Source organism: Selaginella moellendorffii, unplaced genomic scaffold (genome assembly GCF_000143415.4).
Source record: "Selaginella moellendorffii unplaced genomic scaffold, v1.0 SELMOscaffold_245, whole genome shotgun sequence".
Classification (NCBI taxonomy): domain Eukaryota; kingdom Viridiplantae; phylum Streptophyta; class Lycopodiopsida; order Selaginellales; family Selaginellaceae; genus Selaginella; species Selaginella moellendorffii.
In genome coordinates this window covers 1-21,604 of record NW_003314504.1, presented here as the reverse complement: position 1 = coordinate 21,604, position 21,604 = coordinate 1, and the positions used below count along the sequence as shown (strand labels likewise).

Below are 21,604 nucleotides of genomic sequence, written 5' to 3'. Positions count from 1 at the left end.
TGACCTTTTTTCGTTTGGGGATTTTAGGGTTCTTGGGCAAATGCCGCGGTACACGACGTCCCAGACCTACACAGAGGGCAACACCCAGGTAGTGACTCTCGCCAGCACTAGGGGCGATGGCAAGGCGCTGGTCCCAGCCTCGGAGCCGGCGATCCCAGAGGTCCCGGCCGAGGACGAAGACCTCGAGATTAAGCTCCGGCGGATCACGGAGCAAGTTCCCGTGCGCATCAGCAATACATCTGGGAGCTCCGCTGGGTCTGGCTCGGGAGATTTCCACCAGGTAAGCGCGATTTTCTTTGTTTTTGGCCCCAGAGTATCGATATTTCGGCCTGCGCAGTACCGGCAGATGAGACGCAGGGAGCAGGATCGCCTGGCGCGGATGGAGGCGGATTATCAGAGGAAGAAGGAGCAGACGGAGTTTGCGATTCGTCGCGAAGCCCGGCTCAAAGAGGCCGAGGAGCGAACGGCCAAGAGGAGGGCAAAGAGGCTAAAGAAGAAAGAAAAGAAGAAGCAAAAGAAGGACAAGGCGGTGAAAGAGCCAGGCGTGGAGGAGGCGGACAAGGCGAAAGGCGCAAACGCTGGAGAATCCAGCTCCGACTCAGAGGCCGAGTAGTAAGGTAAGCTCCCATTTTTCTATGGTTTCTTTGTTCGCTAATGGATTGCCTTGACAGGAAAGGTGGTAGTTTATTTCCTTCTCAAAGCGGAACTTTGAATATATAGCTCAAAGTCAGGCAAGCGTTGGAGCTTTGTCACTTAACCTTCGTATTTTTCTCTCTTTGTTAAGATCGATGCCCAGATGCTTGATCCTGGCACAATGGTAAAAAACTTCTGGTGCCCCACCTCGAAGGATAGTACATCTAGAAATAAAAAATGGAAGGAAAGCAGAAAAGTCTACATTGGGACGGACTGAGCATGGACAGGCTTGCGTACGCATATAAATCAGAGGTAAGCGATCAATCGATCCATTCTCGCTCGCAATGCATCTCCATCGACGTTCTGCGTTTCTCCTGATGATATCGATATCTCTTGTGTTCTTCACCAGGGGGATCCTCGCGCCGCCGCCACGCCTGGGCCTCTTCCTGCGCAGGGCTTACTACAACAGGCTCACAGTGGCTGAGGTGAGAGAGCTCATCGGAAGGATCTTAGAATATGTACGGACCTTGAACCTCCGCGAGGTTCGCGTCAACGAGCCCATTGCGTGGGCGGTCACACTGACGGGGAACGTCGTGGTGCGAGTGCAGCTGCTGGTGATGAACCAGATATGGGGGGAAGATCGCGGGGGGATATGCTCCATGCCTTCCTCCAGCAACGTGTATCCGTTTGGGGATATGGTAAACGCTGTGCGTGAGATGGGGGAGTCTATCTTCTACGAGCTTTTGGATCGAGAGCGGTGGTACGGCGCGGTAGAGATTGTGTTGAGGGCTTTTGGGATCACGTATGAGGTGCAGAGGGACGAGCTCTTGGCTCTGGGTGCTGGCTATGGAATCATGAGGGAGTGTAATGTGTATTGAGGAAGTTAAGGCTTTTGCTTTATAGACTAAGCAATTAGTTAGACTTGTTTATTAAAGGTAAATAGATATTACTAATATTTGATTCCTTGGCATGTCCAGCGGAAGTAGTCAGATTAAAAGTTTGCTAGCTCATCAATAGCTATATTAGCCATTGTAAGCTCATATGTAGAGTGTTCCATTTCAGACCTTTACCAATCATTCTGAAATGTACTTGCATTTCCATGCAGAAGAAATTCTTCTCACAGTTCTGGGGTAGTTGTTCACGGCCATACAACAAAGATGCAGATACTCCAACTAGAAGGAGTGGTGTTGCACCAACTTCTGCAGCATTTAGCAGTGCTTGATCATCAGGCACTGAGGTGAAGACTTGTCCTATCCACCAAGTTTTAGCAAAGCTTCAAATGTCAAAGACTCAAGAAACTAGAATGTCATTTCTGACGTTGTAATGTTCATGTAGCAATGTTCCCCACAAAAGCTAATTTGTATGGTATGGTTTTGCCTACTAGGGCTGGATGAACCCATCATATGGTACTCTCATACTTCTCTAATAAGTACCATGTAAAACCTGTTTCAAAACTAAAATTCCATGTCAAAGCATTTATAAATCAATATATACTTGTGTTTGTAACCAATCTACAAGTTAAAGTGGGAAAATTCTTGTAAATTCAACAATGGTCCTTGATTTTAAGCATTTGCCCTGCAAAAGGAAATTGTGGCATAACTTTAACTCCACTCTCCTAGACATAATCTCGGGCTAACATTTGTCCCCAAATCAACAAGCTAAAACACAAGTATTGAATTTTTAAACATATTCAAAGTTTAGAATTTATATTCAAGGTAGCGTACATCAAGAAAGATCTCAAGACTGATATAGTGAAACAATTTAAATCTCAAGCAAGAGGGATCTGTCATCCAAGGAGATAATAATGCTAGATGGAGTGTGGCCACAAGGCCATCCAACTCCTTCACATCCATGTCTCCTGTGAGCTGAAGTTTAGAGTCCTCTCAGAAGCTGGTAGTGTGGTGCTTGTCAACGCACCTCCACCTCCTACTCCCCCTAAATGCAAGAGCACAAAGTTCCTTGTAGGTGAGCTGGCCTTCATATTGTAAATTATATTCTAGTGGGAATTTTGAACCTACTAAGCCTTAAAAACTGACGTCACAATCAGAGAAATCTAGACCCATGCAAAAGATATGACATACATTATCTTAAAAATTTTATTTACCATTTCAAGGTGACAATCTCTATGTATATTAGGGATGAAAAAGGACTAAGCTGGCTTGGAATTGAGATATTTATTAGGAGCAGATAAAAAATGGGGACTATTGTTGCATTAACAAAGCTTCTTTATTTCTTGATCCGAGCCAAGCCTCCTTGACCTTGCCTTGTAGTAATCCTTGCTCTATTATGCCTAATATTTCCCAGCTTTGTTCCATCTACAGAGCGGAAACGGCTACCCATAAATGATATTCCAAAGCAAAAACCCCCATCAATAATATTGAATCGATGTTTTTTCAAAAGCCCAACCACAGCCTTATATAGCAAAAATTGACAAGCATGAGCATAATGGCAACACACTCTAGTAGGAATTTTGAACCTCTCATGTTTGTCATCTAGAATTACATAGGTGTCTGATGTTACAAGGGGTGCCACCTAGGCACCAAATCAACCTCACATGGGCCCATGTGCAAAAGATATGGAACAGAACAGCATGCATTTGTACGTATTGCTTGCTCAACTCCCATTTTAGAGAATCCACTTGACTTCTAGGTAAGAGTTCAAAACTAATTAAAGCTAGGTGTTTGCTAATGGTTTACAACATTGCCTTTGCAGAAGAGGCATTAGTTTATTTTTTCTAAAATGCAAAACTTGCCTACTATACAGATAAGCTTTCAAGCTTTAACACTACATATAAAATATGTATAAACTTCTATGCCCCATTTTGAAGTTACATGTTTAGAAGAAATATATAATTGAAGGAAATCCAAGGCTCTTCTCTTAGGTTGTGAAATTATTCTCTATGGTTAGTCAGTTCTAATATAACATATTTTAAATCTTGTTATATCCAACGAAAATATAAGTTAAGTGTCCTTGATCATCATATGTAGATTTTCTTTTCTCCTTGATTAAGTTTTTACCACTAATAAAAATATTAGATCAAATATATGGTATGTGGTTTCACATCTCCAGGCCCCAATGTGTCCAGCCCTAGATATGTCAAGCTCGAAATATGTCAACACTTCATACACTCATGGTGGGATGCTTCTAATGTTATTCCACTTTGAGTCCTTTGTTTATCTCTTTCAGTTTGTAGGCCATGCCTCTTTAACCACTTCCTTTTTTATAGTTAAAGAGTTAAAAATATAAAAAGTAAATAGAAAAAGTATAAAAAGGTATGGCAAGAATATTTGATTTTTTTACTTTCCAAGTCCCTCAATACTGATTATATTCTCTAGTGATTCCATAGCCAACCCAAAGACAGGAGCTCATCCCTCTGCACTACATAGATGATCCCAAAAGCCCTCAACACAATTTGCACTACACCATACCACCACTCTGGATCCAAAAGCTCATAGAGGATAGATTCCCTCATCTCATCAACAACAGATATAAGGGAATGGAGTATATTCCTTTGAGATAGGCCCTGTTTATCACCAGCAGATTGCATCACAAAGGTTATCTAGGTGGCACAAGATTGCTAATAATAATAGATGCTTTGGTTGTTTTACAATGACATTGGTTCTATTTGTAAAGCTAACTCACTAGAAAAGCATCAGTACTAACACAAACATTGCAGAGGTTAAGTGCTATAAAATTCTATAACTGCTTTGATTAGCTGAGACTGTTGTAAAATGACTTTAGCTGCGGCTTATGAAAAATTATTTTAAAATAAAGTGATGTTTTAGGATAACTTAGTTCTCATTTGTAATAGAATATTTTTATTAAGCTAATAGTCTCTAATATGGATACAGCACCAAAAATCATGAAAGAAAGGAATATCTCACCAAACAAAAAATCCTGAAACTTGTGCTAAACCTTTTCCTGAAACTTTGTCAAAAGCCATATGGAAATAATGTAGAGCTAAATTGTGTTTTTTAGGTTGTGACAAAATCCACTTGTAATGATCAAAAGACCTTTTTCACACAATGTGGAAAATCTCAAGAAATCCTTCTAAACTTCATCAAATGATGAAATTATGAGTTAGCACCAATCTTCACTATTGATCTGAGAATTTATAATTCTTGTGATCAGTACATAGAGTTCAGATTGGTAGAGTTAAGAAATCTCTTTAAACATCATTAAATTAGCACTAATCTTTCAAAAAAGCTTGTTGTGTGTGTCACAAAAGAAAACTATTGATTTGAGAACTTGTAATTCTTGTTATCAGTATATAGAGTTCAGATTATATGAAAAACAAAAAAATTAAAAATTAAAAATCAAGAAGAAAGGTGTGAAGGAGGCCATCTTTGTAAATATCAAAAGTAAATTTAAAAAATTCCAGAGATATTTCACTTCATGTGTAATTACAAATTTGCAATGCATTTCCACAAGCTCCTCATGATATCTCACTAAGGAGTCCACATGCACCACTCAACAGGTGAAAGAGCTTGCTGGAAAGATCATAGAATATTTAGAGAACTAGAACCTCCACAAAGTTCTTGTCAACGAGTAAATTGAGTGGGCAGTCACACTGATTGAAATGTTGTGGTGCAAGTGAAGCTGCTTGTGATGGACCAGATATGAGGGGACAATCACGGGGAATATGCTCCATTCCCTCTTGCCGTACAACGATCCATTTGGTACACCGTATGTAGCTCTTGGATCGAGAGAGGTGGTACGGCCGGGTAGAGATTGTGTTGAGGGCTTTTGGGATCACCTATGGGAACGAGCTCTTGTCTCTGGGTGGTGATCACAAGGGAATGTAATGTGTATTAAGGAAACATAATTCAAGGTGGTGGGAAGACTTTAAATTATTAATGCTTAAGTACAGCATAAATATTATTCTATCTGACAAAAAAAATCCTTTTAGGTTCGCAAAATATTCTATTGTTCTAGAATATACTCGAATATTTGTGCCCTAGAAAATCTTCTGCTGGGGAAGAGGAAGAATGCGCCACTCATGCTGCTGCTCGCGAGATTATCGCCAGCTCTCCACAGCAGGGAATGCGCACAGTCCGCGGGAGGAGGAACGAAGAAGGTAATACGCGATTCTAGAGTGGAAATCACCAAAGACTCCATTCTTTCCAGGGAAGTTCTACCGATGCGTTGAAGATCTATGAGAGAATCAGGAGGGATGGAGCCACGCCCAGCGTGCCAATCACTCTGGCAGCGCTCAAGCTGTGCAGCAGCTCCAGATATCTGGAAGCCGGGCGGACAATCCACCGCGAGCTCAGTGATTCGCGAGAGATGGCAAATATTTTCGTGGTGAACACCCTGATCGACATGTACGCCAAGTGTGGTAGCGTCGGCGAGGCTCGGCAACTCTTCGAGATCACTGCCACTGCGCGCTCCTCCACGGTGGTGTCCTGGAACGCGATCATCGCCGGCTACGCCGATTGCGGCGAGCCTCGCGTCGCGCTCGAGCTCTTCCAGCGGATGCTAGACGAGGGATTTCGACCGGATGGCCGGACTTTCGTGGCGGCACTGCGAGCTTGCGCGATCCTGGCACTGGAAGAGGAGGATCGCCAGATTGGCGAGGACAACGTCAAGAGCAAGCTCCTGGAGAGAGGGATGGCTCTACACTCGCAGGCGTGCTGCTATGGGCTGGAATCCAACGTCTACGTCGCGAATACGCTGGTGGACATGTATGGGAAGTGCTCGAGCATGGCCGACGCGAGGAGGGTGTTTGATCGAAGCTGCCACTGCGTGATCTCGTGGAACACGCTGATGATGGGATACGCCGAGAGTGGCGATGGTCAGGAGGCGCTGGATCTCTTCCAGCGGATGGAAAGTGAGGGATTCCGGCCGGATGGTCGGAGCTACACCGCTGCGATCAAGGCCTGCGCGAGCTTCGCGTCGAGAGAAGATGGAAAGCTCTTAGAAGTCGTAGATGGTAGCACCAGCAGCGAGGGTGGCACCAAGATCAAAGATGGTAACAACGATGGTAGCACCGAGATCCAGGATAACAGCGATGGTAGCTCCAGAATGACTGAAGATGGTAGCACTAAGCTCAAGATCGCTGGAAGAACCACCAGAGTTTTCAAAGCTGGAGCGCTCGAGAGGGGCTTCTACCTCCACGCTCGAGCTGCCGGCGATGGATTCCAGTCCAGCGTCTTCGTGGCCAACGCGCTCATCGAAATGTACGGCAAGTGCGGCACCGCGGCAGACGCGCGGCGGATATTCGACGCCATGGTAGACCGCAACGTGGTGACGTGGGCGACCATGGTGCTGGCATATGCCGAAAATGGCGACGCCGGGCTCGCGCTGCGTCTCTTTCGTACGATGCGCGAGGACGCCGGGTTGGTGCCCGACTCGGGCGCTTACATCGCGGCGCTCAAGGCGTGTGGAGCGCTGGCGGATCTGGAGCGGGGGCGGAAGCTCCACGAGGAGATCGCGGCGCGGGACGATCTGGCCGCGCACTCGATCCTGGAGACGTGCGTGCTGGATTTCTACGCCAAGTGTGGCAGCATGGGCGAGGCACGCCGGGTGTTTGATTCCATGCCCCGCCGCGATCTCGTCGCCTGGAACGCTCTCATCGCCGGGTACGCCGATCAGGGGGACTTCGATCGCTGCTTCCAGCTCTTCGACGACATGGGCGCCAAGAACAGTGGAGTCCGCCCGGATGGAGTGACGTTCCTCTCGATCCTCTCGGCCTGCGGCCACGCGGGCCTCGTGGATCGAGCCAGATTCTACTTTGCGCTGATGCGATCGCCGCGGTTCGGGGTGGATCCCAGCGTGGAGCACTACAACTGCATGGTGGATGTGCTGGGGCGCGCGAATCAGCTGGGCGAGGCCATGGCGATGGTGGAGGAGATGCCGCACGGGGGCAATGTGAGGCTGTGGACGTCGCTGTTGAGCTCGTGTAGGAAATGGGGCAATGTGCGCGTCGGGAAGATCGCGTTTGAGGCGCTCCTGGCGCTCGACGATCGAGGATCCCCGGCCTACGTCCTCATGGCCAACAGCTACGAGAACGACGGGTTTCTAGGGTTCTTGAGCAGAAATTAGGGCTTCTTTGACTTTTTTGGTCAAATTTTGACTAGGCTGGTCAAAGGGGGGAAGGTATGATTCCCGACAAAGACAACACACGCGGGACGCGTCGGCGCACACGAATCCTTCGCGCCTCCTCCAACCAATTCCTTCTTTTTCAAAGTACACCAAAGCTTTTTGATTGATTGGAAAAACTATTTCAAAGATTACAAAAGTTTACAAGGGGATCAGCTTGAAATATATATGTACAAAAGCTCTGCCGAGAAGCGAAGGGGAAAGGGGAAAATTTTTTCTTGCTCTCAACCGACTTAACCGATCGAGAATCGAGAAGGGAGAAGGAGAGGCACTCACTAGATTTCTTGTGTACAAGAGAGAAGAGGGGCGACGAAACCAAATGGAGAAAAGAGACGATGACGATGATAATCCGAGGCTCTTTGCCGGAGGAGAGTGCTTGCTTTCGCTGGAACGATGATCCTCGTTCTTATTTGGTTGAAACACCTGTGCTAGCAGCAGCGCAAGATCTCTCTCGCCAGCTTACGAGAGAAAAAAGTATACAACCTCCTTGTGAGTTGTGACGATGGAGGAGGAGAGATGAAAACGAAAGAACTTTGCCAAAATCACCAGCTTGCCTGAAGTAGTAACTTGGGCGATGGAAAATTTGAGGACGAAGAGGAAAAATAACGCGCAGCTCCCCCCCTATGCCAGCGCCGAGACGCTCCTCGAGTCCGGACCGGATGGAACGAATCCTTCCACTCGGACCGGAGGCTTGGACGCTCGGGCCGGCTCGCGGACACTCTTTTGCTGCTGGGAGCATATCAGAGGAGACGCGGCCGCGGTGGCGGCGGCGTTGCTGCGCTGGTGTGTAAACTGTACATCATGTATAAGTGGGTTGCCTGCTCGGCTCGGTGGCGAGCCACAAAAATATGGTGGAGAACAACAAAAATTTGATGATTCCCCGGAGGAGGCCTGGCATAGGAAAACAAAACAAGAGCTGTGTGTCAGCGACCAAGCCCAACTCTCTAGATCGAACAAACCACTCTCCGCTTACCTTCCTCAGAAAAATGTCAAGGATCTCAAAGCCCACATCCCCGTCACTAGAAACGAAAGAAAAAACAAGAGAAGAGTTAGCACCAAAGACGAAAGAGAAGAAGAGAAAGTTCCTCCATCGTACCCGCAGTGCATTCGCGTGGAAGGATGGGGCTTGAGAGGCTCCGGAGAGAAGCAAGAGACCACGGTAGCCGGCCTTCTGGGCTTGGGACACACTAACTCTTCGTTGACTTTGCTATCTACATGGATCCCCGACCGGACGCGCCACCGCTCGTTCATCTCTCCCAAACTCTCTAGGATTTGCTCGGCATTGCCGAGGCTTCGGGGGGTATAGAAATCCAGCTTGCTCTTCGAGGGACTAGTATTTACAGCGGCTGTACACGAGAAAGAGAGCTCCACCACTCTATACATACAGGAGGAGCAGCGAGAGGGGAGAAAGGAGAAAAATTCCGAGGGAAATCTTACAAGAGCTCAGAGAAGGGGAAAGGGGGGGAATCAAAATCTGGGAGCGTACCAAAATGTGAGGCGTCGGCCGCGAGAAGAACACGGCGGCATAGATCCGCGCAAGCGGCGTCGAGCGGCGTGTGGCATTCGATCGATCGATCGCCCTCAAACCCTAAACTCTCGGAAACCCTCGGTTTCCAGTTTGGGCCGTCTTATCAGGACCGTCCAGCCAAAGCCATCGACGGTCGGTGGTCGTAAGGATAGGTCTGGGGCGAATCGTGGCCGTCGGTCTCCCGCCTTGGACGGCGGCGATGCGCCGCGTACCGCCAGACCTAAAGGGCTGAACGGCAGGCTGATGCTGTCCGTCGATCTGACCCAATGGACGGCCCAAGATGGTTGGCAACTTCCCTGGTAACTGCCCCCATCTTGGAAAGCAAAGATTGTGACAAATTTGCCCCTTCCAAGTAAGGTGGAAAATTTTCACCGCGAAATTTTCACATGAAACAGACGAAGGTGTGCTTGCCCTATTTTAGCTATGCCAGGTCGCAGGCTACCCTAGTTTGCGATGAGCGCTCTCGTCGCGCGCGGCTGGAGGCGAGCAGCGATCGTCGGCGGCGGCAACGCGCAACAATTCCTGGTATGTGGATGGATTACTGGTCGATCCATCGGGGCTGCGTTGACAGGGATGGAATTCTTGATTGTGTAGCCGATCGGACTGAGGAGCTCATCCAATCCATTCCGGGCCGCGCGGCATTTGTCTACTGCGTCTTTCATGCCCAAGAAGCCGCTGGATGGCATCGACAAGTTCCTCCTGGGATCGATTTGTTTGATGGGAGCCACAGTCGCGAAGGAATACTATGACTTTTCCCAGGAGCAGCGAGCATTGGTAGGAAGTCTTCTCTGTTTGCTGCTTCTTCTAAGCATGAGTGATGCTTTTCTAGGCTACCAAACACGAACCAAGGGCACACGAGGAGGAGGCTCCAAGGGATGTGAAGGCCGAGGTGGAGAAGGCCTACGAGGATCACTTGAAGCAGATCGAGGTACGATCTCTGGCCTTTCAAGCTGTAGCTGCTCACAATGGTTTTCAGGCAAAGTATGAGCAAGAATTAAAAGAAGCTCAAACAAAGGCATCGGACAGTGAAGCTCGTGCCAAGCAACTGGAAAAGGTATTGCTCTTTCTTCGTTTTTCACCAGCCAGAATTACAGTGTGTTACAGGAGCTTGAGAATGAAACAGCCAAGCACGCGTCAGAATTGAAGTCTCAAGCCGACATGATTGCGTCAAAGCTGCAAGAGGAGATCAAAACTCTGGTTGGTGTCGATAGCTTTTTCTTTTTCTTTTTGTGCTCATCCTCCGTCCGTTGGTGGGCATAGAAAGAAGAGGCTAGTGCCAACGCGAAATCCAAACAAAGTGAGGAAGCTGGCAAGGATAAACTTCGTCTTGTGAATGAAATTACAGAGCTCAAACGCCAGGTGATACTTTTCTTCCAAAGGAGGAAGTCACAACTTGACTTTGTTTGAGTTTTCAGGTAGAGGCTTTAGGCCTCAGCGGTAGCGACTTGGAAAAGAGCTATATACTGAGGAAGCTTGCTATGGTAATGGTATGAAATCAACCCTCCTCAGCCCTCGGTTCTGTTTTTTTACTCCCTTATTTTGCCACTAGTTGAGTATAGATGGATGTCACAGGGTGTGTTTGCGTTTGAGAACGCCATGCTCAATGGAGAGCCTCTAGAGAAGGAGGTGGAATTCTTGCGAGGAGGAGATTCTTTGATCGATGCTGCCATTTCCTCGTTACCGGAGGAGGCCCTCAAAGGAGGGTCGTCAACACCTTTACAGCTTCAAAACAGTGTACGTATATAAAAGAAATCTCTCCTTTCTGACCCCTTATGGCTTACTTTTTACGTTTACATTCCTATTTTTGTAGTTTGTGGAGTCGAAGCCAAAGCTCCGTGAGCTGATTCTCATTCCTTCCACTGGAGGTGGAGCAGTGTCACATTTGATTGCTCGCGGTGCTTCGAATCTCAAGGTATGTTTTTCTATCTACTTTTGCGTTTGGTCTTTCCTCTCTTTTTCACACACTGGAGTTGGACAGGTGAAAGAAGACAACCCTGACGATGGGGGCATTGAATCCGTGCTTGATCAAGTGGAGACCTTGATGAAAGACGGCAAACTAGTGGAGGCAGCGGTGGCTTTGGAGCAGAGTGTGGAGGGCACGGAAGCTCAAAGTTTGGTGATGGAGTGGGCCAAGCAAGCGAGGCTTCGCGCTGCGATCGAGCAAGTAAACGGCGTCTTACGTGCTCACGCTGCGTCCATTTCCATGAGCTTGGCGTGATCGATCGATCCAAGCGTAACCGGAGAGTGTAAAGACTCGCTCGTAATAACTGTCTCTCTTGATCATACAGATATGGCCACTGCGCAGCTCACAACAAAGCCAAATCCAAATACGAACATGGGGAACCCAACTCCGCCACCTTTTACATTCCTGTGGAAATCACTGGGAACTTTTGTGTGATTGCATGGAAGCCCACATAAGTGTATGTTTCCCTCCTAAATTTTTTATCTAAGAGGCTGGAGTTGACCACCTTGTGGTATCTGCCCCCATAAGTTGTTGAATGAAAGGTTTAAAGTGCTCAGAAAAGAGAGCAGCAAGAAAGTTTGTGGTTCTCTTTTTGGAACTTGTTCTGTGAGAGATCTAAAATCACCATTCTCCTAAACTCCCCGAGCTCAGCTGGAATTTTCCCTGATAGCAAGTTGTGGTCCAGTCTGAGGCCTATTAAATCGTCATTATAGGCCAATTATTGGACAGTTATAGAGATTTAAGGCCCTTGCATCTCATAAAGAACACAGTAGATAAATTGCCAGTTAGTTGGTTAGATGAAAGATCCAAAACCGCCAGCTTAATTCCAATCACAGGAAAAAATCCATGGAAAAGCTCTCCACCAACTTGATTGTTTAAGAACTTCATGATATATCTATAGCTTCTAGCAAGCATGGACTTATGCTGGAGAAGTTTTGATCTTTAAAAGTGCTGTCAAAAACATGAAGTTTGCGAAGGGAAGGCATGTTTGGTATGATGGAAGTGAGAGCTGAGCCTGAAAACTGAAGGCAACCATTTCTAGAACAAATTACACCTTCCCACTGGCAGATTTCTCTAGTTGAACTCCAATTTGTAAGAGATCCAAATTGATCATCCACCAAATCCTTGAGCTTTAATAGAGAAGCAGAATCACTCTTGAAGTATTTGCATATGCCATAGCAAAAAAGATAAAACTAAAATGCCACATGATTATCAATGGATTGTATGGTCAATATGGGTTGGGAAGTCCAATTCAATGTTAATTACACTAGTTTGCTACAAAAGTCTTTGGTGGAAAAAGTCAAGAGTTGAACTAAGTTGGAGAAAATTTGAAGTTGAATTGGATCATCCTTTATTCAAGATCTCAACCGCGTTTACAGTCTAATGAAGTTCCAAATCAACATTCGATTTTTATATGTATCGTTGGGTAATTTTGATGGGTTTTTTTTGCTCCAAATAATGACTATTAAATTAACTTTTTAAACTTTTAAATTACCCATAACCTATTATACTAACTTGTTAAACTTTGCTAACTTTTTTCCACTAAATTAGTGCTTCTATTTCAATTTCCTTCTTTTCTTTTTTTTTTTTCTATTTCTATTTCCTTGAGTTTCTCGACATTAGAGAATATGCCTCCAGCTAAACAATATGAAATTTTTTAAATGTGCCCTAATCTAATAATGCTGGATATGGCGGCCAAGCACTACTCTATCGCAGTTGTGGGCTTGGGCTGTATCGGATCGGCAGCGTGTCGTCATCTCTCCATCTCTTCGCCGGATCCGAGCACCATAATCGGTATTGGCGAGGCCGAGAGCACTCCAGGTACTGGCTCCAATTGTAGTTTTCCCACGGTTTTCTCGTCTCACTACGACCAGGGACGCATCACTCGAGTTGTGGATCCTGATGCCGTCTGGTCTCACCTCGCGGCCAAATCCATTTCCAACTATCCAGAAGTAGAGGCCAAGAGCGGCATTTCTTTTCACGGACGCGTCGGGTTTCTCAGAGTCTCTCCATTTTTCGGTGGTGCTGGGGATAGCCTGGCAAGATCACTTGAGGTTGGCCTCCAAAATGGTGCCGAGGCGGAGGTGGCGGACGATGCACGCTCTCGGTTTCCTTACTTTGGATTTGGAGACGAGGATGTTGCGGTGGTCGAGAACGGTGGTGCTGGCTACGTGAACCCGAGAGAGATGGTGAGAGCTCAGCTCGCCATCGCCAGAGAAAATGGGATCCGGCTCGTCCAGGAAACCGTGACGAGCATCGAGCGACTTGGAGAGGGTGGTGGTGTGAAGATCTCAACCAGACGAGGGACGAGTTTTCTAGCTGCCAGAGTCTTGATTTGCACTGGAGCCTACACAAACTTTCTTCTGCCGAAAAGCTTGCAGCTCGCGGTGAAGATCAGAGCCGTGTCAGTGGTGCTAGCGGAGATCGATGGCGATGAAGTGAAGAGGCTGGATGGAATGCCGTGCTTCATATGGCGGCTCAAGTCCAACCCGGTGCTTCATTCCGTGTATGGATGTCCTCCGATCCAGTATCCAGACGGGAGAACATACGTCAAGATTGGAGGCACTACTTGGCAGCCCAAGATCGTCTCCACGGAGGAAGAGTTTCTCGAGTGGTTCCGCGGCGCAGGCTGCAAAGTCGAGACAGATGCTCTGCTCGAGGTGCTGCTGCGGGAGCTTGTTCCGGGGCTGAGAGTGAAGAGCGTGAAGACGAAGCCGTGCGTCGTCTCCTACGCGGCCCGCAACTATCCTTACATGGACAAGCTCTCGGACGAGGTGTTCCTCGCGGCTTTCGGCTGTGGAGCCTCGGCAAAGTCCTCTGACGAGATTGGAAAGATGGCGAGCTCGCTGGTGTGCAACGGCGAGTGGTCCTACGATCAGCTCGACTCGTCGCTCTTCCGAGCAGTGTGCGAGTCCTCAACTTGAAGCTCTTAAAGGTCTGCTCTACAGGATCGGATATAAAGTGATCGAGCATTCTTTCTAGCCAAGGTGTTACTAGCGAGCGGGAGAATCTTTGTCCAGTGATCAAGTAAAGTGACAATATAACTCATTGCGAAAGTTTAATTCCCTGGTATCGTTCGTGCAGTCATGATCATTCTAAGTATATTCTACGCGAAAAAAATCCCGAGATGGATGCGTCGGTGGAGATTTACCATGCACGAATGTGGTCATCGCCGGGCCCCTTTAAAAAAGTCACCACTCCGTTTGGTGGCCTTCACGAGCTCGAGAGAGACATTGCAAAGCTTTTATCGGCGAAGTCGTGCAACAGAGATGGTGGTATATGCGCATACATCTCGTGGAGATATGCTTGCTGGGAACTGGCAGGTGTCGGTTGCTCTGTGGGCCGCCGACGCTCTGGGAACCGGCTATAGGGAGTTTACTCGTCGATCCGCGGGCAAATCCATCAGAATAAAGCGACGCTCTCGAGCTTCTCACGGATAACTTATCTGTTCCTTCGTAAAGTTCTTCCAGTGTTCTTCTAAAGCTCTCTCGAAAGTTTCTCTGGTGAGTTGAAGCATTTCTTTTGCTTGATTTCTCTGATCTACAGTCGTCAACTTACATACATTCTTGTGGGATTTGCTCAGCGTTTCGCGACAATGTCTTACGAGGGAAGGAGGAGAAACTACGAGGATTCCAACACCGAGGGCGTAGCCACCGGGGAGGACAACTACAGCGGCGGCTATGGAGGAGGAAGGAGCAGGAATTCTTCCGGCTACGACGACAATGAGGGTGGATACAAGGCCAAATCCGACGACTACGGCAGTGGAGGTGGTGGCTATGGCGGGAGAAAGTCCGACGGCTACAGCAAGAAATCTGGCGACTACGACAACGAAGGTGAAGGCTACGGGAGAAAATCCGATGACTACTCCAGTGGATATGGCAAGAAATCCGACGATTACAGCGGTGGAGGCTACGGGAAAACCTCCGACGAGTTCAGCACCGAGAACTATGATTCGGAAAAGAAGAGCAATGAATTTGGAGGCTACGGAGAGAAGAACGATGAATTTGGAGGCTATGGAAAGAAGAGCAGCTATGGTGACCGAACGAAGAAACCGGAGGAGGAAGACTACACTCAAGGAGATGGCTATGGTGGGCGGAGTAAGAAACAAGAGGATGGCAATTACGATCAAGGTTCCGGATATGGTGTCCGAAAGGACGATGAGAGTGACTATACAAGGAAAAACCAGGAAGAAGAAGAGTTCTCGGTGAAGGAGAAACTGGACGATGCCGAGGACGACGTCAAGGAGCACAGGAGGCACGAGAGAATTGGCATTGTTGGAGGAGTGGTTGCTGGAGCTTATGCCGCGGTAAGAGGAAAACGCTTTTCTTCTTCTTGTTCTTGAAGATGGTCAATGGTTTGTTCTTTCAGTATGAAGCTCACGAGGCCAAAGTGGATCCCGAGCATGGAATAAGGCACAAAACCGAGGCCGGCATTGCTGCTGCTGTGGCGACTGGATCTGGCGGGTACGCGATTTACGAGCACCACGAGAAGGAGGAACGCAAGGACGGCGTGGAAGAACTGGAGGATCAAGAAGAAGGAGTCACAAAGAAGAAGCACTGGTTTAGCTAAGAGATCTCCACGATTTCAAGCTCTGGGACATATTTCGCTTTCCAGGGAGCTATCACACCACTTTGTAGAAAGAAGGCGATAAAGGTCAAAGAAAAAGGACTATGGTTTTGGTTTATATGCTATGAGAATAAATGGAAGATCAAGATGGTTCGCTCCAATATTTCTGGAGAGAAAACACAGATAAGAGTTCACTTGGCAACACGTGGATTTCTTTTGGTGTTTCGGGTTGGAATTTGGAGTCGTGTGCGCGGCAGTAAACAAGGCTGGTGAAGAAATTTCTTCCTAGCGACGAATCTTTTCCTTGTTTTCACGCTGGATTGGCCTCGCAGGAGAGGGTGCAATCTTGTTGGAATTGATTCGATTGCCAAGGTTTCCTGTGTAGAGGGTGAATCCTTTCTACTCAAGATTTTGGGTAAGAATCTTTGTCCAGCACAGTAAACTCAGGGACGATAAAGCTCAGGGATGATAAACTCGACCCCATTGCGGAAGTTTGGTATCGTTCGTGCAGAGTATGATCTATATTCTACGCGAAAAATAATCCCAGATGGATGCGTCGGTGGAGATTTACCATGCATGAATGTGGATGAATTGGTCATCGCCGGGCCCCTTTAAGAAAATCACTACTCCGTTTGGTGGCCTTCACGAGCACGAGAGAGACATCGTAAAGCTTTTATCGCGCGGGTGGTATATGCGTATACATTTCGTGGAGATATGCTTGCTGGAACTTGCAGGTGTCGGTTGCTCTGTGTGTGGGAACCGGCTGTAGGAGTTTACTCGTCGATCCGCGGGCAAATCTATCAGTATAAAACGACGCCCTCGAGCTTCTCACGGATATATCGGCCAGGAAAAGTTCTTGCATAGTTCTCTCGAAAGTTTCGAAAGTTTCTCTGGTGAGTTGAAGCATTTCTTTCGCTTGCATTCTCTGATCTACAGTCCTCAACTTACATCCATTCTTGTGGTAATTTCGCAGCGTTTCGCGACAATGTCTTACACGGGAAGGAGGAGTAACTACGACGATTCCAACACCGAGGGCGTAGCCACAGGGGAGGACAACTATAGCGGCGGCTATGGAGGAGGAAGGAGCAAGAATTCTTCCAACTACGACGACAATGAGGATGGATACAAGGCCAAATCTGACGACTACGGCAGTGGAGGTGGTGGTTATGGCGGCAGAAAGTCCGACGGCTACAGCAAGAAATCTGACGACTACGACAACGAAGGTGAAGGCTACGGGAGAAAATCCGATGACTACTCCAGTGGATATGGCAAGAAATCCGACGATTACAGCGGTGGAGGCTACGGGAAAACCTCCGACGAGTTCAGCACCGATTCGGAAAAAAAGAGCGATGAATTTGGAGGCTATGGAAAGAAGAGCGATGACGTTGGAGGTTATGGAACGAAGAGCGACGACTACAGCTATGGTGACCGAACGAAGAAACCGGAGGAGGAAGACTACACTCAAGGAGATGGCTATGGTGGGCGGAGTAAGAAACAAGAGGATGGCGATTACGATCGAAGCTCCGGATATGGTGTCCGAAAGGACAACGAGTCGATGGATGACAGTGACTACACAAGCTCGAAAATGCAGGAAGACGTGAAGGGGAGACTGGACGATGCCAAGGCGAGCCTTGGCAGTGCGGGAGGCATGGTAAGAACAAAAAAAAATTGAATTTTTTCTTCTTTTTCTGGATCAATGTTTGTTCTTTCAGTATGAAGCCGGAGCAAGGAACAAAACCGAGGCTGGATCTGGCGGGTATGCGATTTACGAGGACCGCGAGAAGGAGGAAAGCAAGGACGGAGAACTGGAGGATCAAGAACAAGGAGACAAGAAGAAGAGGCACCACTTTTTTAATTAAGAGATCAAGCACCGAAAGTGGCTCTTTTGCTTTCCAGAATCACCACCACTTTGTGGAAAGAACGATGATAAAGATCAAAGATCACTATATAGTTAGCGATTTGTATGGTTTTTAAAATAAGTGGAAGATCAAAGCTATGGTGGAATCATGATGGCCTTGTGACCAAGCTTTTGTTTCGCTCCAATATTTCTGGAGAGAAAACGCAGATAAGAGCTTTGTTTCACACTTGGCAACCACGAGACGCCACGTGGATGGTATATCCGGGCGGCAAAATAGGTGTGTGATGCTTGTTTGACGAACTCGTGAGGTTCGTGTAGTTTTTCTTTTTTTTCCTCTCTTGGTTTTGGGATTGGAAATTTTTGGGTTTTTCTGGATTGGAGCTTGGAGGCATGGATCATCAAGCTGATGCCCAGCGCACCGATCTCATGACAATCACTCGGTTCGTGCTCAACGAGCAGAGCAAGCATCCCGAGGCTCGCGGCGATCTCACCATTTTGCTCAGTCACATTGTTCTCGGATGTAAGTTCGTGTGCTCGGCAGTGAACAAGGTGGGCGAACAGATTTCTTCCTAGCGATTGCAATCTGGGAATCTTTTTCCTTTTTTGTTTCAGGCTGGATTGGCCAAGTTGATTGGCCTTGCAGGAGAAACCAATGTCCAGGTGAGTTGGAATTGGAAACTTCGATTCGATTGCAAGGTTTTCCGTACATTTTCCTGTACAGGGTGAAGAACAGAAGAAGCTGGATGTGTTGTCAAACGATGTTTTCGTCAAGGCGCTTAGCAGCAGTGGAAGAACTGTGAGTAAAAATCCATGCTTGCCTACTTTCTAAGGATTTGCTCTTTGTTTTGCTTAGAATGTTCTTGTGTCCGAGGAGCTGGAGGAGGCGATCTTTGTGGAGGCATCTCACCGTGGCAAGTAAGTAAACTATAACTCAAACGTCGCTAATTCTTTTCTCGACTGATCTTAGATACTGTGTGGTTTTTGATCCTCTGGATGGCTCGTCTAACATCGACTGTGGTGTCTCGATTGGAACTGTAAGCCCTTTCCACTAGATTGATCGTCAAAACCAGGTTTTGCTGCAGATTTTCGGGATTTTTCTACTGGATCATGACAACGCAGGCAGCAACGATGATGTTCTCAAGCCTGGGAGTGAAATGGTCGCGGCTGGGTATTGCATGTACGGTAGCTCATGCACGGTAAGAACTTCACAAACTTATAAAGTTTAATGCTTTGTTCTTCTCTTAGCTCGTGTTTTCTACTGGATCGGGCGTGAATGGGTTTACTCTCGATCCATCCCTGGGAGAATTTATATTGACACATCCTGACATTAAGGTAAGTTCGTAAAAGATGATTCCTTTCATTATTACAATGGATGATTGTGAGATGCCCAAGATTGATGATTTTTTCTTTGCAGATACCAAAGAAGGGAAAAATTTATTCCGTGAATGAGGGCAATGCAAAGAACTGGGACGAGCCCACTAGATTGTAAGTTTAGTGTTTTCTTTTTAAAAAGTAAGATTTTGATTTATGACAGATATGTGGAGAATGCAAAGTTCCCCAAAGATGACTCGTCACCAAAGTCGCTCAGATACATTGGCAGGCAAGATTACTCTAAATTTTATATCGAATTCTCAGTTTTTAAGAATATTTGATCTTTAGTATGGTAGCTGATGTCCATCGCACACTTTTGTACGGTGGAATTTTCATGTACCCAGCTGACAAAAAGAGCCCCTTTGGAAAATTACGGTGAGAAAGAACGCTTCCCCGGAATTTTTTTTTTAACTCACTCTTTTTTTACCAGAGTTCTCTATGAGGTGTTTCCAATGTCCTATCTCGTTGAGCAAGCCGGGGGTCAGGCTTTCACAGGGAAAGAGCGGGTAAAATTTAGCTTTTTAACTCCCGTTTGTTCTAAAATCTATGTTCCTAGGCACTCGATCTAGTCCCCAAACACCTCCACGAGAGGTCTCCAATTTTCTTGGGGAGCTACGACGACGTAGAGGAGATAAAAAAGCTGTACAGTGCAACCATCGCTTAAACTATTGATTCAATCTCAAGCGAAGTCAAAACAATAAACCTGTGGTGGAAAAAATTCTCTTCAACGATTTGCCTTGGCAACACGTTCGATCTCGTCCTTCTTTTTGATCGCATAGCTGATGCAAACAAGCACAGAAGGGGCTCTTAGTTTCTTTCAAAGCATGAGCTAGAACAATGTAGGAAGTACCTGTTGGACGATCCCTTTGCAGCATTCATCAGCTCGTCAGCAAGGCACTCGGCGATGGTCTTGATGTTACGGAAAGCACTCTCGCGAGCTCCAGTGGTGAGCAAGTAAATCGCCTGATTGACACGCCTCAAAGGGGAGATATCCACAGCCTGACGCCTGATAACACCAGCGGAACCAATACGGGTAGCATCTTCGCGAGGACCACTGCAAAGAGAAAGAGAGAAAATCCAAAACTGTCCTGGAATCCTGCTCACTTGAACCTCTATACCTGTTGATGATAGCATCGACAATAATTTGGATCGGGTTGGCGTCCGTGAGCAAGTGAATGATCTCCATTGCATGCTTCACAATGCGACCAGCCATCAGCTTTTTTCCGTTGTTCCTTCCGTGCATCATCAAAGAGTTTGTAAGCCTGGAAAGGAACACAAAAAAGGAATTTTCACAAGAGCTCGACAGCGAAAAAGGAGATTTTGATCGCACACCTCTCGACAATTGGACACTGCGCCTTCCTGAATCTTTTCTTGGAGTAGCGCCCAGCGGTGTGTGGAACATACGTAGCACGCTTAGCCGAAATGTAGTCTTCGAGCGAAATATCGTGCACCTGGAATGGAAACGAAATCCCGCTCTCGGGATCAATCGATCAATCGATCGGCGCGCGCGTACCTCGATCTCCTCGTACGTCCAGGCATTGAAGAGCTTCACATCGGCGAGGCCAGCCGGCTTGGGCTTCTCGACTACCGGCGCCGCCATGTTGTCCCGCTAAACCCTACAAAACCCAAGAACCCTAAAATTCCTTCGAGCGGTCCTGTGTTCGATTCCAAGGCCCAGCAGGAAAAAAGAAATACAATTTTTTTTTCCTTCGTTTTTCCCGTTACGCTGTGTTCTTCGTGGTCTATGGCGGCATTCTTGTCCAAGCGCGTTGGCTGCGTTAAGGAGGCATTGGCGATCCTCGGGAAAGCCATCGCGACCTCCTGCATTGCTCGCCGGAAGCGCGGCCATCGCTTTCACGGAAATTCCATTAAGCATCTTTCGAGCGAGCTTAGGTTAAGACCGCGGCACTGTAGCAGCGCTAGAGATCCTCAATTCTAGGGAGATTCCATCGCCGGATGCAAGAGGCGTGCTCCAGTGCTAGGGACGATTTCTTTTTCTTCTCTCTCTCTCACTCTCTCTCTTTTTTTGGTCGCCTGCTTGCACGACGCAAGAGGGTCAGATCTAGATTCGTGCGCTCATTGCCGCTGGGACGCTGATATTCCCGCGGCCTTTCACTTTCGCGCGAGTGCTCCTCCCTTTCTTCCCTTTCTTTCGATCCAGATTCCAGGTGTGGAGAGAGGGGCTAAAAATTGGGAGCTAAGGGTGGATCAGGGAGAGCGATGATCGTCGTTTTGCGCGGCTCTCTCGGATTGCTTTGTCAGCGGGAGAAAACGTCAAAGACACGGCTTTGGAACTTGTGAGAGCCGGCCATCGTCAAATTTGACCCAGGAGCGCGACTGGGCGTCGCGAGATCTCTCGGCTCTGTGAGGTAAGCTTTTTCTTTCTCAGAGGAGGCCTAGCAGCAGCAAAAATGATACTCAGTCTTTGGGGAATTCCTCCAGGGTCTCAAGGAAGAAGGATGTTCTTCTCCAAGAAGAAGCACCGGAGCAGCATGAAGCCCGTGCTCTACGACGACGAGGAGTGTATCAGAGTCGTCAAAGGTACTAGCAACAGGATAGAGCAGCTCACAGGTGTTGGGAGCTG

General features: G+C 47.3%; 9 protein-coding genes across 11 annotated transcripts; 7 read left to right on the top strand and 2 right to left on the bottom strand.

The window, feature by feature from the left end:
• Nucleotides 1-24: 24 nt before the first annotated feature.
• Nucleotides 25-1,552, top strand: LOC9648498 (PRKR-interacting protein 1 homolog). Of its 2 annotated transcripts, none has more exons than XM_024667919.1 (4): nt 25-280; nt 338-617; nt 677-945; nt 1,043-1,552. In XM_024667919.1, exons 1-2 carry the CDS (start codon nt 41-43, stop codon nt 611-613), a joined length of 516 nt encoding a protein of 171 aa, XP_024523687.1. In that variant the 5' UTR covers nt 25-40; the 3' UTR covers nt 614-617; nt 677-945; nt 1,043-1,552. The 2 variants fall into 2 exon arrangements, with proteins under 2 accessions (XP_024523687.1, XP_024523686.1); XM_024667918.1 differs by having other exon boundaries at nt 672-945.
• A 4,053-nt stretch (nt 1,553-5,605) lies between these two features.
• On the top strand, nt 5,606-7,865 carry LOC112343864 (pentatricopeptide repeat-containing protein At5g16860-like). Its single transcript, XM_024667915.1, has 2 exons — nt 5,606-5,710; nt 5,761-7,865. Exons 1-2 carry the CDS (start codon nt 5,633-5,635, stop codon nt 7,675-7,677), a joined length of 1,995 nt encoding a protein of 664 aa, XP_024523683.1. The 5' UTR covers nt 5,606-5,632; the 3' UTR covers nt 7,678-7,865.
• LOC9648497 lies at nt 7,823-9,344 on the bottom strand. Its single transcript, XM_002994331.2, has 3 exons — nt 8,831-9,344; nt 8,708-8,753; nt 7,823-8,625 (listed from the first exon to the last, which is right to left on the bottom strand). Exons 1-3 carry the CDS (start codon nt 9,115-9,117, stop codon nt 8,356-8,358), a joined length of 603 nt encoding a protein of 200 aa, XP_002994377.2. The 5' UTR covers nt 9,118-9,344; the 3' UTR covers nt 7,823-8,355.
• Nucleotides 9,345-9,675: 331 nt separating this feature from the next.
• On the top strand, nt 9,676-11,726 carry LOC9648496. The gene is made up of 10 exons (XM_024667920.1): nt 9,676-9,787; nt 9,857-10,036; nt 10,092-10,190; nt 10,239-10,316; nt 10,367-10,459; nt 10,523-10,621; nt 10,678-10,749; nt 10,835-10,996; nt 11,073-11,174; nt 11,241-11,726. Exons 1-10 carry the CDS (start codon nt 9,716-9,718, stop codon nt 11,478-11,480), a joined length of 1,197 nt encoding a protein of 398 aa, XP_024523688.1. The 5' UTR covers nt 9,676-9,715; the 3' UTR covers nt 11,481-11,726.
• A 1,187-nt stretch (nt 11,727-12,913) lies between these two features.
• On the top strand, nt 12,914-14,595 carry LOC9648495 (peroxisomal sarcosine oxidase). Its single transcript, XM_002994334.2, has 2 exons — nt 12,914-14,130; nt 14,310-14,595. The coding sequence occupies exons 1-2, from the start codon at nt 12,914-12,916 to the stop codon at nt 14,593-14,595; spliced, it is 1,503 nt and encodes a 500-aa protein (XP_002994380.2).
• Nucleotides 14,596-14,609: 14 nt separating this feature from the next.
• Nucleotides 14,610-15,969, top strand: LOC9648499 (ATP-dependent RNA helicase A). Of its 2 annotated transcripts, XM_024667917.1 has the most exons (4): nt 14,610-14,728; nt 14,809-15,205; nt 15,236-15,531; nt 15,594-15,969. In XM_024667917.1, exons 2-4 carry the CDS (start codon nt 14,821-14,823, stop codon nt 15,792-15,794), a joined length of 882 nt encoding a protein of 293 aa, XP_024523685.1. In that variant the 5' UTR covers nt 14,610-14,728; nt 14,809-14,820; the 3' UTR covers nt 15,795-15,969. The 2 variants fall into 2 exon arrangements, with proteins under 2 accessions (XP_024523685.1, XP_024523684.1); XM_024667916.1 differs by having other exon boundaries at nt 14,809-15,531.
• A 610-nt stretch (nt 15,970-16,579) lies between these two features.
• Nucleotides 16,580-17,795, top strand: LOC112343862 (heterogeneous nuclear ribonucleoprotein A3-like). Its single transcript, XM_024667912.1, has 3 exons — nt 16,580-16,684; nt 16,765-17,442; nt 17,504-17,795. The coding sequence occupies exons 2-3, from the start codon at nt 16,777-16,779 to the stop codon at nt 17,648-17,650; spliced, it is 813 nt and encodes a 270-aa protein (XP_024523680.1). The 5' UTR covers nt 16,580-16,684; nt 16,765-16,776; the 3' UTR covers nt 17,651-17,795.
• Nucleotides 17,796-17,888: 93 nt separating this feature from the next.
• LOC9648500 (fructose-1,6-bisphosphatase, cytosolic) lies at nt 17,889-19,731 on the top strand. Its single transcript, XM_024667911.1, has 12 exons — nt 17,889-18,198; nt 18,262-18,309; nt 18,371-18,445; nt 18,503-18,564; nt 18,617-18,683; nt 18,732-18,845; nt 18,895-18,981; nt 19,064-19,134; nt 19,184-19,249; nt 19,309-19,395; nt 19,451-19,526; nt 19,577-19,731. The coding sequence occupies exons 1-12, from the start codon at nt 18,040-18,042 to the stop codon at nt 19,682-19,684; spliced, it is 1,020 nt and encodes a 339-aa protein (XP_024523679.1). The 5' UTR covers nt 17,889-18,039; the 3' UTR covers nt 19,685-19,731.
• On the bottom strand, nt 19,664-20,667 carry LOC112343863 (40S ribosomal protein S5-like). Its single transcript, XM_024667913.1, has 5 exons — nt 20,534-20,667; nt 20,353-20,471; nt 20,139-20,282; nt 19,871-20,074; nt 19,664-19,799 (listed from the first exon to the last, which is right to left on the bottom strand). The coding sequence occupies exons 1-5, from the start codon at nt 20,618-20,620 to the stop codon at nt 19,745-19,747; spliced, it is 609 nt and encodes a 202-aa protein (XP_024523681.1). The 5' UTR covers nt 20,621-20,667; the 3' UTR covers nt 19,664-19,744.
• Nucleotides 20,668-21,604: the final 937 nt, after the last annotated feature.

Coding starts and splice junctions, on each gene's coding strand:
- LOC9648496 (XM_024667920.1), top strand. CDS start 9,716: ATGAGCGCTCTCGTCGCGCGCGGCTGGAGGCGAGCAGCGATCGTCGGC. Junction 9,788..9,856: donor GCAACGCGCAACAATTCCTG/GTATGTGGATGG, acceptor TTGATTGTGTAG/CCGATCGGACTGAGGAGCTC. Junction 10,037..10,091: donor CCCAGGAGCAGCGAGCATTG/GTAGGAAGTCTT, acceptor ATGCTTTTCTAG/GCTACCAAACACGAACCAAG.
- LOC112343864 (XM_024667915.1), top strand. CDS start 5,633: ATGCTGCTGCTCGCGAGATTATCGCCAGCTCTCCACAGCAGGGAATGC. Junction 5,711..5,760: donor CGGGAGGAGGAACGAAGAAG/GTAATACGCGAT, acceptor CATTCTTTCCAG/GGAAGTTCTACCGATGCGTT.
- LOC9648499 (XM_024667916.1), top strand. CDS start 14,821: ATGTCTTACGAGGGAAGGAGGAGAAACTACGAGGATTCCAACACCGAG. Junction 15,532..15,593: donor TTGCTGGAGCTTATGCCGCG/GTAAGAGGAAAA, acceptor TTGTTCTTTCAG/TATGAAGCTCACGAGGCCAA.
- LOC112343863 (XM_024667913.1), bottom strand. CDS start 20,620: ATGGCGGCGCCGGTAGTCGAGAAGCCCAAGCCGGCTGGCCTCGCCGAT. Junction 20,283..20,352: donor CAGTGTCCAATTGTCGAGAG/GTGTGCGATCAA, acceptor GTTCCTTTCCAG/GCTTACAAACTCTTTGATGA. Junction 20,075..20,138: donor GTCGATGCTATCATCAACAG/GTATAGAGGTTC, acceptor TTCTCTTTGCAG/TGGTCCTCGCGAAGATGCTA.
- LOC112343862 (XM_024667912.1), top strand. CDS start 16,777: ATGTCTTACACGGGAAGGAGGAGTAACTACGACGATTCCAACACCGAG. Junction 17,443..17,503: donor TTGGCAGTGCGGGAGGCATG/GTAAGAACAAAA, acceptor TTGTTCTTTCAG/TATGAAGCCGGAGCAAGGAA.
- LOC9648497 (XM_002994331.2), bottom strand. CDS start 9,117: ATGTATAGAGTGGTGGAGCTCTCTTTCTCGTGTACAGCCGCTGTAAAT. Junction 8,754..8,830: donor TCCACGCGAATGCACTGCGG/GTACGATGGAGG, acceptor TTTCGTTTCTAG/TGACGGGGATGTGGGCTTTG. Junction 8,626..8,707: donor TTGACATTTTTCTGAGGAAG/GTAAGCGGAGAG, acceptor TTCCTATGCCAG/GCCTCCTCCGGGGAATCATC.
- LOC9648498 (XM_024667919.1), top strand. CDS start 41: ATGCCGCGGTACACGACGTCCCAGACCTACACAGAGGGCAACACCCAG. Junction 281..337: donor GCTCGGGAGATTTCCACCAG/GTAAGCGCGATT, acceptor CGGCCTGCGCAG/TACCGGCAGATGAGACGCAG.
- LOC9648500 (XM_024667911.1), top strand. CDS start 18,040: ATGGATCATCAAGCTGATGCCCAGCGCACCGATCTCATGACAATCACT. Junction 18,446..18,502: donor TTAGCAGCAGTGGAAGAACT/GTGAGTAAAAAT, acceptor TGTTTTGCTTAG/AATGTTCTTGTGTCCGAGGA. Junction 18,846..18,894: donor TGTACGGTAGCTCATGCACG/GTAAGAACTTCA, acceptor TTCTTCTCTTAG/CTCGTGTTTTCTACTGGATC.
- LOC9648495 (XM_002994334.2), top strand. CDS start 12,914: ATGGCGGCCAAGCACTACTCTATCGCAGTTGTGGGCTTGGGCTGTATC. Junction 14,131..14,309: donor TCGTCGCTCTTCCGAGCAGT/GTGCGAGTCCTC, acceptor TCGTTCGTGCAG/TCATGATCATTCTAAGTATA.